At 34.3% G+C, this 14,009-nt stretch overlaps 2 protein-coding genes across 5 annotated transcripts in view; one reads left to right on the top strand and one right to left on the bottom strand.

The window, feature by feature from the left end:
- Atg18a (Autophagy-related 18a) overlaps positions 1 to 14,009 on the bottom strand; it is a 541,369-nt gene that overhangs the window by 170,199 nt on the left and 357,161 nt on the right. The gene's annotated exons all lie outside the window — the stretch shown is intronic.
- Ttc26 (tetratricopeptide repeat domain 26) overlaps positions 1 to 14,009 on the top strand; it is a 102,760-nt gene that overhangs the window by 63,553 nt on the left and 25,198 nt on the right. Inside the window, exons 12-13 of one of the 2 annotated variants that reach the window (XM_090371431.1) lie at positions 13,433 to 13,447; positions 13,705 to 13,793. In XM_090371431.1, coding sequence (XP_090227557.1) covers positions 13,433 to 13,447; positions 13,705 to 13,793 — 104 coding nt within the window. The remainder of the gene's footprint in view (positions 1 to 13,432; positions 13,448 to 13,704; positions 13,794 to 14,009) is intronic. The other variant, XM_090371432.1, reaches the window with a different exon arrangement.

Below are 14,009 nucleotides of genomic sequence, written 5' to 3'. Positions count from 1 at the left end.
GCTTCCAGAGTAACGTATCAACTCTGGCAGCAGTAATCCCAGAGTAACGTATCAACTCTGTGGTACGTTACTCTGGAATTACTGCTTCCCATATGTAGTACTTTACATTTGTCAATGTTAAACTTCATTTGCCACCTCTCAGCCCATCTGCTCAACTTTTCTAGATCCTGTTGCAGCAGTGTACTGTCATTAGTGTCATTAACAACCCTGCCAACCTTCGTATCATCTGCAAACTTGGACATTAAGCCTGATATACCATCATCAATATCATTTATAAATACAGAAAACAAAAATGGATCCAACACTGAACCCTGAGGGAAACTGATCTGAAACTAGATGAAACTGATCTGATTGACTTTCTGTCGTGTGATTATGTAGTGAATTATTAGATGTGGCTAGTCACCCACACATACCACATACACACAGACAGAAGTGTGAAGTCATCCATTTCTAATGGACTAAAGGCAAGAAATTATTAGAAATCTACAGAGAAATTATGGCTGTGTATGGTGAAGCAGATATGTCTGTAAAGGATATCCATTAATGGTGTTGAATGTTTAAGAATAGGAAAAGAAATTTGCAGGATGAAGAGCAGATTGTCTACAAACACGAGTCATTACTAATTTCCTTGAAACTAAATGCATCAATAAAGATAATAGTTGTATGTAAATAATATTGGCGTTGACATTCTTTTGGTACAACTTGGAACATCATCCAGCAGAAACTGGGTGGAACATTTTACAGCCCTGCCCCTATATATACCCCTGATTTAGTACCCATTCTCAGATTTCCACCTGTTTCCTCACCTTAAGTGACAACTTACAGGAAAACATTTCCTGAACAATAATAAACTAACATCAGCTGTGTCACAATGGTGTGACACTGCCACACCATTGTGACACATGCATTCTTGAAAGAGTTTTGAAAAATTGAACGATATGTGAAATGTTTGAAGACACATGATGCGTCTCTTTGTAACCACGCATAATTTCTTTAGTAGGTTAGTTAATGTATCTGAGGAACTTTTGAAATAACATTTTTTCAGTAACATGTTGAGAAAAGGACATCTGGTTTTGTAATGAATTAATGTGAAATAATAAATAACACAAATTAATTGATTGAGACTACACTATTATATCAGGTGGTAGATTTAAGTAATTTATTATTAAAATGCTGCAGTTTTGAACAATTGAAACACCTCAATGCCAAACACTCAATGCTAAACAATTCTGGCTATGTTTTGGGAACTGACTGTTTCCCATTCTTTAGGTCTGTGGGGTTAGAATGTTGGTTTGAAGTACCACAGGCCTGTAGATGGGAAACAGCGAGTTCCTGAAATGTAGCTAGAATTGTTTAAGTTTTTGGCATTGAGGTGTTTCAATTGTTCAAAATTGTAGCATTTCAATAATAAATTACTTAAATTTACTACATGATATAATAGTGAATCAGTCGATAGTGAATAGAATCAATCAATTAATTAGTGCACAATCATGTAGATCCCCTTCTGATTAATTAGAATACAAATTAAACCACATGAATTGTTATCAAGTGAATTTTATCGTGTACGAAGTATTATTATAAGTAAATAAGTTAAACTGCCACACAATATAACTACTTAATAATTGGTGATATTTTTTGGATTCCACATTGAATCCTGTCATCAGGAAGGATTTGAAAGCTGGTCACTAACCATAGTGAATAGAAAACTAGTTTTTTACTCTATACAGTTACATTTAACTTACTCATTGTAATGGCTTCTTTGTGCATAGTAAAATTCACTTGATAACAGTTGTTCATATGGTTTAATTAGTATTATTCATATTTAATTAATTAAATATGAATTAATTAATTTTTTCAATAACTTTTGAAAATAAAACAGTGGAGATCTTACTTTCCAATTTGTAATTATAACACATCAGTGTTGTATTATATATATTAGTATCTAATATATCAAAAAATTCCATTGCACAGTGAACACATGCTTGTATAGACATGATGCGCGATAAAGACCACAAGTTAGCATACCATGTGAACTGGCTCTCATAGGTGGGAAGTTATGATTGCTGTCATTCCGTATCATGTGGAAAAGGTCAGTAATCAAACCTCTCAAGATGACTGGAGGAATTTTTTGGGCTTTTTTCACATCATGACTGAGTTGTCATGTGAGGGTTACACATTTCTTTCTCCTGGAAGCTCAGAATTTTTATCTAGCAAAACAGGAATGCTCACTATAGATACATCCAATTTATAGGTATAATATACTGACTCTTCAAATCCTTAGTTGCTTTGGCAAAAAAAAAATAAAAAAATAACAACACTTATGACCAAAGTAGTTGATGCACCAAAAACTCCACAAAGCAATCAACCTTATATCATCACATCATACCCATAACCTCAATTTGTCACCTGAATGCCATGCTATATACTATTAAAGGAAGTAAGAGTGCTATCATTGTCGTCAAAGAAAGCAATGGTTTCCACTTTCAGCCGCTAGATCGAAATCAAATTTCTATTCGCTATTCCGTGAACTCCATGGTTTCAAGACATCATGAAAATGAATTAACAAATGATAAATTACTTGTGATCAGTAATAGTAATAGCTTTAAAATCGTATCATACCCAATCATTGTTTAAAATCAGAGTAATTGCTAGCAAACCATCACAGGTAAACCTGTAATAGAAAAGAACATTAGAAAGAAGACCTTTGACATCAAAAAACATGATATGTAAGTATAGCACTAGTGTCTCTTTTTAACAAGATGGAACATTACCATACTAGGTTGCAAGTTCATGCTTCTTGATCACCACTCTTCAGTCTGGGTTGGACGTCGTTACTTGATCCCTTGGACAACACAATGGATACTGTATACTTCTTTTTTGTAAAAACATGGTATACTGAATTGCAATGGCAGACATCAGTGACTTGAATTAAATTATTATCACAGTAATTAAGACTCTTGATGCGGGTAGATAAGCCTGATCTAAAATTGGTTATTGATTAGATATGTTACTTACATCTCAGGGCTTGCATATAGGGCTTTACTATGCCAGTAAAACTTTAAGCTCTTCCTAGCAGTGGGACCAACTATTTTCTTTCTATTTTTTTAATTTTATTTTATTTTATTTTTCGTTTTTTTTTTACATTTAGCTATAAAGTCATAAAGATTTGAGTTCGGCCTGTATAATTCAATTTTGATTTTACATTGTGGATCAAATAATTGGTGAGGATTCTTAAAAATTTTTTACACATCTGTTAAACTTATTAATGCATTAACATACTTTATGATATAATAAATTAAAATAAAAGTGTGCAGTGAGTGGGCATGTTGGGAAAGCTGTAGTATTTGCATATTTGATTTTTGTTTCCCATACTGTACACCCTAAACCAAGAGATATCTTATTACTTAAAAAGTAAATATTTATAAATGAGTTAGCTGTGGATTTTAAATAAATTTCTCTAGTAAAAGAAATAGAAGATGTTTGAGATTAATAGAAGTTGTTTCTTATTAGTATGTTAGTCAGCATATTATTGACTAAAAACTGTAGATGAGTCTCTTTTAAAGGAAGTCTCTACATGCTTTGCCCTCTAAAAGGTATAAGCAAATCTTGCAAAAACATAAAAAAGTAATGCTTACTGAATTAATTGAAAGGTTGTGATCTTTTAAAAATTTAAAGTTCATGGCTTCCAGATATAAATACTGAAAGCAATGTATATTTCTAAAAATGTATGCTTAGATAACAGCTAGATATTTTTCCTGATGCCAACTGTAGCTAGCTCAACTGATTTGAAATACTGTTGAAAATTTTTCATCAATGGACATTATACAGCTCCTAGTAATATAAATGGAATTCTGTGATGGTGCTAGGATGAGATGTGTTCGTAAATAAATGAGAAAGTCTACACAAGCGTGGAAGCTAATGACACCAGTCTGTATAGGTTAGAACACTGACCATTTCAATCTTAAATAATAAATGCTTAAAGATAGAACATGTATCTCATAAAATATATCAGTAAAGAAAACTCAGTGACAAGAAATGATCTGTATTAGGAATGCAAGAGAGGTAGGTACTTTGCAATGAAGATTGCCATAGCACAAGGACCCACTAGACCCAGCTTCACCTTTGGTTTAGGAGTTATTGAAATGCTATGTCCTTTTGCTTGTTGATGTTTTGTGTTTTTTTTTTTTTCCCACAGCCGAGAAGGGGCATCACTGGCCAAAATTTGTTCTGGCCGGGTTATCTATATTTAAACTTTTGTTAGGGATGTCAGAAAATATTCAAAAGTTTTTCACACACAATTTTTGAAGAAACAAAGAAGGTTTCTTCAGACATTTGGTTTGTGCTGCTCAATATATTTTGCACATTACATTGGTTCATAAGCTAGCAGAAGACATTATAATTTCAGCAGGCATCTGTTTTTTCTTGCATTTGTGATATGAAAATTTCCCTAACATTTTCTTGAAATAATGATCGTTAATTCATGTTTTGAAGATTTTAAAATTGTGGTGAAACATTTTGTAAATTGAAATCATGCAAAGCTCATTTTCGAGGAAGATAAGGGAGAATGTTTCAATGTGTTTCCTGCCAAGAATTCAGTGTTAACTCTCAAAATTATGTGGCAGTGATAATTAGGAATGTTATTTGTGAGATATAAGGAAATGTCTTATAAATAATGTAAAATATAATGGCAATATCTTTTAGCTGTGGGATTTGTTTTCAGATGGTTAATGTGTCACCATCTGAAAACTTTTCACAGTTGATAATGAAAATGATTGTGATCCATGAATATGTATGTATTATGATATAATTCAGAAAAATTCAGAATCTCAGAGGTTTACTCCCTCAAGTCACAAAAATCATAAAATCATATTACTGAATGTTGCTCGATAGTAGCACAATCTGAAAATGGAACCAACATGTTAAAACTGTGGTAATACATGATACACTAAGTATACAGCAACTCAACATAGTGTTTAAATTTATCTCAGATTTTATTTATGTTTGAAATCCACAAGAGCATGTTTTTGATCAGTATTTAATACACAAACTGCTTTTACTTTTTTGAATTGTCCTCTAAGAAATACATAGACATGGAAGGGAGCATTCAACATTTGCGGAGTATGCTTAGGAAGGTGAAGATTTTTCAAACAAAATTGTGACGGGGATGAAGTATGAATGATTCACATTACTCGAGAAACAAAAAAAAAGGGTGATATGTTATTGATATTAATTGAAAATTAAGCTTGAATTTACTTGAAATTTTTAAAGTTTTTATATAAGATACATACAGTATGACTAGTTAACATACAACTTAATATCATAAAACTCAGTTTTATATGTCCCCCCCCCCCCACTGGCAGATCTGCTAGGGGGAGACAAATCCCTAGTGGATCTGCCACTGTTGTTTTGGTCTTCTTGCTTGTTGATTTTCTATCAAAGTGGAGCCATAGACACCACAAGGGTGATATGCTTGACAAAGTAAGGATGACCATAAGAAAGAGGTGACTGCTCACAAAAATATTATTGCAGTTTTACAGGTGAAAGATATTGGAACAGTCCAATCCATTCCAGAAAACTGGATTTTCATCTGTTTAGTCCTCTGACGAACTATGTATCAGGGTAATGATTTTTAACATATGAAGTCAGAATTTCTATGAAATTATGCTTGATGCATAGGACCCATCTATTTTATGCAAGAAAGATAGATATACTTTGGTTTGGTTTGGTTTTTTTTTTTTTTTAGGAGCATTAGCAACTAAGGCCATATTGCTCTGGGAATATGCGGCGGTCATTCCCTGACCTTTCCGCATCCTCCGTATTTGGTGGTGATGGGCTCGAACCCCGGTCTAATCAAGAAGCGTGTACTATGCACTGCTGCTCCTTCCCACCTGGCTACGGAGGCGCCACATATACTTTGGGACAAGGGTATGAACAAATATGGGGACTACATGGAAAAATGGTAGTAGTAATGGCAAATGCCTGCAATGTTCAGGGAATTTTATGTCTGATTGCACAATTATCCCTGGGTCTCTTTCATGCTCCTCTACCCTGAGTGTAGTACCACACAGTTTATAAGTTACTGGTTGTTTGTTATTTGGTTTTTAGGAGCATTAGCAACTAAGGCCATATTGCTCCGGGGATATGCGGTGGTCATTCCCTGACCTTTGCACATCTTCCGTATTTGGTGGGCACAAACCCCGGTCTAATCAAGAAGTGTGTGCTACACACTGCTGCTCCTGCCCACCTGGCTACGGAGGCACCTTATAAGTTACTCTGGGGGTTACTGCTACCCATGTGCAGTACCTTGCATTTGTCAATGTTAAACTTCAAATGCCATTTTTCAGCCCATCAACCCTATTTTCCTAGATCTTGTTGCAGTAGGTCACTTTGATGACTGTTGTTAACCACCCTGCATAGTGGACATATCACTCATTTCTGTAAAGTTTTTTTGTTTGAGAAAAAATTTGTCAAAATGAACAGCAAATAAAATGTACTGTTTATAAATTACACTTTAAATAGTCTTCCATGACAATATAGCTGGTTCACAAGCTGATTTGAATGTACAGACAAAAAAAAAAAAAAAAACATAATATACCCTTGTACAGACATAAATAATTCACAGTGATGTAATATGGTCTTAAGTGGTTGATGCACCTAAACCCCAACAAAAACAACAACATCTAAATATAAAAATTATGTACCTGAGAATAGTTTCTCAGATTATCTATCGGTAGTTCTCAAAGCTCTGTTAACTGTTTATTATTTTACAGGGGTGGACAAAATAATGGAAACACATGATATGAAAATAGTAGTCCTTGTAATGGCTGTATGATGTATTTATGAACATGCAGTGATTATTATTTTATTTATTTATTTTTTTGTTTCTTGCAGGTAGTGTAGTACTATGAAGGAAAGATGATAAAAAAAAAGCTGATGTTTATTTAGTGGTGATATAAAAAGGTACATGGAGAAAATGATCAATTTGTCTGAATTCCAAAGAAGTCAAATTGTTGATGCATTAGGGACATTATTGGCTAAAACTGCTGATTTGTTTAATGTAGCCAGAGCAACTGTATTGAAAGTGATGTCCGCATTCACTAACTATGGAAAAACAAAATCCAATAGGATGAATTGTGGAAGAAAATCCCAAACAATGACCACTAAACACTGAAAAGGATTGTAGCCCAAAAACATAAAACTGCTGCCTCAAAAATAACTGCAGAATTTGATGTGTGTCTTAAGATTCCAGTTTCCAGCAGACTTCATAAAGCTGAAATTTATGGCAGTACCACTATTGTCAAGCCACTTGTTACTAATGGTAATGCTAAGAGGATGAAGTGGTGTAAGACGCACAAGCACTAGATACTTGATAGTTGGAAACATATTTTCAGACAAACGAGATCATTCAACAATGGTTTGGGCAGCAATATCTTGGCAATCTTTAGGTGCTATCATCACCTTGAACAGGCAAATTACTGCCACTGATTACCTTGATATTCTGAGTGACTAGGTTCATCCCATTGTGCAGACATTGTCCATAAAGGATGCCATGTATCAAGATGATAATGCGTTATTGCACACAGCCAGTTATGTAAATTCTTGGTTTTAACAGCATGAAACTGGTTCTAAGCACCTTTCATGGCCTGCACAATCACCAGCCTTAAACATTATTGAGTCACTATGGGCATATTTGGAGAGGAGAGGAGAATGAGAGCAGATTTCATCACTCGAGGAGCTTGAAATGTTCCTCCACAAAGAATGGTCAAATATTCTTCTTAAGATGGTTCAAGATTTATTTGAATCTATTCCACATAGAATACAAGCCATTTTAAAAGTGAAGTGTGGCCCAACACCATATTAGTGCATACCTGTAAATCTTATCACAAGTTTCCATTAATTTGTCCAGCCCCTGTATTTCCCAGTCAGAATTTGACATTGTACATATCATTTTCACCCAATTTGACATGCAGTAGCTGGCACATGTTATCCGTAGCCAAGTGGTTAGGAGCGGGAGTGCAGTAGCATGGGCTCTTTGAGTAGACCGGGGTATAAGCCCCTGACTGCTAAATACGGTCAATCTGCCAACCCTCACTGGACTGGTGTGGCAGATTTTGGTCCACTTCCCTCAGCATGAATAGTTGAGGAGGCTTCCATCCTGCAGTGGGTTGATAATGGTTATCAACCTTTTTTTTTTTTTCACCTGACTTCTCTTCCCTATATATTTAATGTTCCATGTATGCTTGTTTTAAGAGGCGCCTCCGTAGCCAGGTGGGAAGGAGCAGCAGTGCGTAGCACACGCTTCTAGACTGGGGTTCGAGCCCGTCACCACCAAATACGGAGGATGCGGAAAGGTCAGGGAATGACCACCGCATATCCTGGAGCAATATGGCCTTAGCTGCTAATTCTCCTAAAAACCAAACAACAAACAAACTTGTTTTAAGCACTAATGCTTGCATTAATCAGCAATGAAACATAAAGTATTAACTCTTAAAAGGCAGTTTTAATTGGAACTTGAATATTTGGTTTGCTCAAATTACAAAAAAAAAAAAAGTATATTTAGCATTAGTCATATGATGCAAAGAAGCTCAAGGCTTTTGTTGCATCAGCCAAAAAATAAAAAAATAAATAAAAAAAATTATAGGTTCTTATTTTGCTGACCATGAATTTCCCCAAGCTAGCCAGCCTCAACCATCCACGGAGACAATTATTCTTGTATCTAATAACTTGCTAGGTAAAAGAAAACTTCCTACGATCCAGAAGCTTGTCTTTTTTTTTTCACATGATGTCTCCAAACTTGGATACAGTATTCGAAGTGCAGTCTTATAATTCCCTTATACAGTGGAATTATGACCTTGTTATATATACAAGCAAACATTTGAAAAATCATTGATAGGACACCATGGGCCATCCTTGCTGCCTGCTTGCCTTGCACAATAAACTTCATGCCTGTCCATATTTCCTTTCTTTTTTTAATTCAACTCCATCAATAGTATAAGTTATTTTGGGGTTGCTATTCCCTAAATGTACAACCTTGCATTTTGCTGCATTAAAACATAGCCACTACTTCCCTTGACCATCCTCTGATGCCTATCTAAGTCATCCTGAAAAAATGCTTCATGGCACTAATCATTACCTACTCTCCCAATCTGCAAATTTTGATGTCACGGCCTGTCCTGTATCCCTTTGCTGATGTCATTTAAGATAATCAGAAATAGCAGTGCTCTCACTACTGATCCTTGGGAGATCGACATCACATTAGCCCAATCTGAAGAGCAGCCGATTATCACAACCCTCTGGCTCCTGCTCTGCAGCCAACTTGCAGTCCATCTAATGATCTTCTTTGTGATCCCAATATTTTACAGTAGCATCTTGTGCAGGACAGTCAGATGCTTTTCTAACATCACCAATAGTTGCCTTAATTGGTTGCAGTGGTCCATAGAAAGCCCAGTAGAAATGGCCAATGAGTCAAACAGATATTTTTCAATGATATTTACAGTTGAAAGAAAACTGAAATATTTTGAGGGATGTTAAGGAGCCAGATTACTTAAAACAAGTGATATAGTGATCTCAGAAAAAGGTTTGCTAGAAAATCTGTTCAGGTTAAAGGAGGGCAAGGCTCCAGGGGATGTGGCTAGTATATATGTTCAGTTATAATTAAAAAGGCTGCAAGTAAGCATATCAGACCATTGGAAATGCTAATGAGAGCAACATTAGACATTAAGGGATCTGGAAAGATCATTGCCTGAATGATTTCCCCTACTGCTGAAGTCAACTACACATTTGCTGGCTAACTGCTTTGCTCCTAGAACTGACTTTATGTATTGGCAATATGTTGACACTTCTCCAGTCCAAAGGAACTCTCCTCACTAAGATTAGTTATACCCTCACAATTAATATCGATGCCTTCCTTAAAATTACTGGATATATGCCATCAACTTCAGGAGCCTTATTTGCCTTTAAGTTAAAAATTTTTTCCAATAATCAATCTTATATAATTTCAGAATTGCTATTTTCATGCTTTCCAGCTTAAATTTACAGGAGTAGTCTTTTGTTTGTCAATAACAATGTGAAGTACCTCTTCAAACTTAATTGAAAATTCCATTATATGAGACTTGATAAGAAAGTAACCATGCTGATTTTTTATGACACCTGGGTAAACTGTTTAAATGATGCTTGTTGGATTTCATGACTTCAGAAGTCAATAATACTGTATAATATGAGGTGTGGCAATAAAGTTCATGGACTGGTGCAATAAAAAGAACACAAAATGAAGGAGCTCAAAAATGGTTTTATTTTTATTCAAAGTAATCACCACCTGATTGAATGCACTTATTACACCATTCTAAAGGTTTCTGAAAAGAATCAGCAAAGGTATCCAAAGAAATGAAGTTCAGTTCAGCAGTTATATTATTCTTTATGTCCACAACATCTTTAAATCTCTTTTATTTGAGGGCAGTTTTCACTTTGGGAAAGAGGAAGAAGTTTGCTGGTACTGGATCATGAGAGTAGGGTGGATGGTTGATCTAACAATGCATGTGTCATCAGAAATGTTTTCACAAGCGTAGAATGAGTGGGGCATTGTGCAACAAGAACCAGCTACCTTTCTCTCAAAATTGCAACCTCACCAGGAAATGTACTTCAGTAGGCTTTGAAGCAATAATATATAGAATACAGCATTGATTCTCTCCCCTTCAGTTACATTCCTTTTTCCTAAATCTTCATGCAGAATTTGACAAATCATCTCCTTATTCATATCCAGCTGATCAGCCATCATTCTGAGGATCAAATGATGATCTCTTGTCACAATTTTCTGTATGCTTTCAACTCTGTCCTCATTTCAAGAGGTTGTGGTCACCCACTTCTTGAGCCATCACAGATATCCTAATGTCTGTCTTTGAACCACTTATACCATTCAAACATACTTGTATGACTTAACATTTCATTGCCATAAAGAGTTTTGAACATTTCAAACGCCTCCATAGCCAAGTGGTCAAGGAGTGCAGTAGCACGCGCTCTTTGAGTAGATTGGGGTTCAAGCCCCTGACTACTAAATATGGTTGATCTGCCAAACTGCACTGGACCAACGTGGCAGATTATGATCCAGTTCCCTCAACATGAATTGTTGAGGAGTCTTCCATCTTGCAGTGGATTGCAGTTTATATTTCTGTTGCAGATTTTCCCAATTTAAAGTAAAATTTGATATTTGTTTTTTGCTCCATTGCAAAATCATGACATGGAATGTTAATGCTATTAATGAAACTGGTTGTCACTTGCAACCTCTTAGCGTACTGGACAATCTCTCTACCACTATCTGTTGGAGGTAGTTTGAATTACAATATATATTTCCATTTATTTTCCATATTCATCAAATGTGACTGCAACAACACCAGTCCAGGAACTTTATTGACACACTTGGTATGAGTCGTTTTGATTTGGTTTGTTTTGCAGTAGCAGTCTGTTTTGTAATTGGAGCTAAATTGTTAGAATAGGAAATCAGCGTTAATGAAATGGAAAAAAGCCATGACATTTACAAAATCTACTGTAGAGATGAAATAAAGTTAGATTACAAGTTTTTGTTTGGATTAAGAATTTCAAGAAGAAAGGAAAGATGTTAAAGATGAATGGCACCTGTCACCTTCAAGGACCGATAGAGATGTGTAAAAAGTGACTCATATGGTGAAAAATCATCACTGATAACTCTTTGTAAGGTAGCAGAAGAACAGCATGAATAGTGAAAATGTTGGATTGATTTTGATCAGAGATCTGAACCTAAAGAGAGTGTGGCAAGGTAGTGCTGAAAAATCTTATTGACAAGCAAACACTGATAAAAAAAAACAGAAAAAAATTGTATTGAACTACAATTTTAGTAAGTAATGTAATATATCCCCTAGCATTTGAATTTCTCTATTGCCTAAAACAGTCTCTCTCTGTTTTGGAATGCCAACTTTGGGAAAAACAGAATTTTTGTAAAATTATAATTGGTAAAATGAGACTTGAGTCTTCCAGTATGACCAAAAGCAAAATGCTGGTCTCCAGTGGAATGTCAGTAGCCTTACAGACTGAACAAAAAAAAAATATTCATGTCAAAATTGAAAGTCAAACCTTTTGAATATTTCATTATAATTTTTTTTTCTCCGCAGCGAACAGTCAGCCAGTTATTTTGCCTTGAAGTTTTGGAATGTGCACAGCAATGCATTAATCAAAAAAGACTATCTTTAGCCATATGAGTGGATCTAAACAGTACACCTTCCTGTACACTTCTATGGCAATTTTTTGCCAACAAATAATGCCAGTATTACGAAAATTTTTTATTTTTATTTCTCAGAGCAAACTAAACTAAAATTACAATTAATCAGCCGAAAGCTAATTAATTGTAATTTTAGTTTAGTTTGCTCTGAGAAATAAAAATAAAAAATTTTCGTAGTATGAATCCAGAGCACGTAGGCCTCTTTCATTATAATGCCAGTATTGGAAATTACATCTGCCATGCACACCTAATTGTTGCCATTTCAGCAATTTTATTTTCACAAAACACTGATTCCAATCTCATTTCATTTCAGATCATTTAAAGAAATTCAGAACAGTGTGACAGCACTGCTGAAAGAAGTCCTATAAAATATAAAATAATTTCTGGTGATATTTCTATTCTTGGCAGGGACATTGAGATATGTACATAAAGTCACATAAAATTGTGCTGGTTATTCTATCATCTGCTACAGTTTGAACTTTATTGATCTGTACTATGAGTTGAATTTCATTCATTTTCTTCTAAATTTTGAATTTATTCTAATTACTTTTTTTTTTATAAGATCAAGAAAAAATATGGATATGATTACAAACTAATACCTTCCTGAAAAGTAGCAGTGAACTTATGCATAGTGTAGCAATGATATAATATCTTTTCAAACAGTGTGGTAAGATAGAACTTGAAAGCAGGGATAAGATGACCAGTGAAATAAAATTATCATTGATAAAGTCTCAGAGGTTGAGAATAAAATCCATAATAATATGCAACTGTACACCAAACCTATTAATGTATCAGAAGATGGTGTTAAAACTAAAATAATTTATTAATTTGGAGTAATGCAACCAAGTGCTACCAGTAAATAAATTTTTGTTATGGTATTTTAATTGGTTTAACATATTTGAAACTTTTTCTGCCATATTTAATTCACTTACTTAGGAAATAACTGTCATCTATTGTTTGAAATCACAAATTTTCAGTTTTTTTCTTTCTTTCAGGAAATGATTAGGAGGGAGTAATTTTTGCTTGAAAAATGTTACCTGAATTTTTCTTTTTAAATTGATTCTCCCAGTTTTTGTCTATATTGTTAGGATATGGTAGTCTTTTTTGTTTTGACATTTTTGTGATAAAAGCTACTTGTACTGTAGGATTTTGTATGCTTTTTTTTTTCTGCTGCTGCTGCTGTAGCTTCTTCATACCAAGGTGTGTATTCGTTTTTTTTTTTGCACCTTGCCACTATTTTTTCCAATTAGATTTTTTTCACCAAATATTTTTCTTTAGTGTGCAAAAAAAAAAAAAATAAAATAATTTTGGTTAAAATTGCTACAATGGCCTGCATTTTTTGGAATCATCACCTTTTTTTAAGCTCTTAATATTTAAAGTGCATACAAAACTTTCATAGTTTTTAATGATAGCATTATGGTTTTATTTCTAACGTTGTTTATTTGGACACTTTTTAGATACAATTCCAGGAAGACAGTGTATGGCTTCATGTTTCTTTCTCCTGAAACAGTTTGATGATGTGCTTCTTTATTTGAATTCTATCAAGGTAAATTGATGCATAATAATAAAGACTTTAGGAATAATATCTATATTCACAAAGTTTATACTTTTCAATTCAAGAGGAGAAGACTGTTATTACATCCAGCAATTATAAAATAAATTAGTACTGTAATAATAATAAATAATGAGTACCTGTGCCTGGATATTTTATCATCATACTCAGTCTCTCACTGAATAATTAAGCATATTAAATAACTACACT

Source organism: Mastigoproctus giganteus, chromosome 4, assembly GCF_048544385.1.
Source record: "Mastigoproctus giganteus isolate SK-2022 chromosome 4, ASM4854438v1, whole genome shotgun sequence".
NCBI lineage: Eukaryota > Metazoa > Arthropoda > Arachnida > Uropygi > Thelyphonidae > Mastigoproctus > Mastigoproctus giganteus.
The sequence above is the reverse complement of the archived record's forward strand: the minus strand, read 5'-3'. Positions and strand labels throughout refer to the sequence as shown.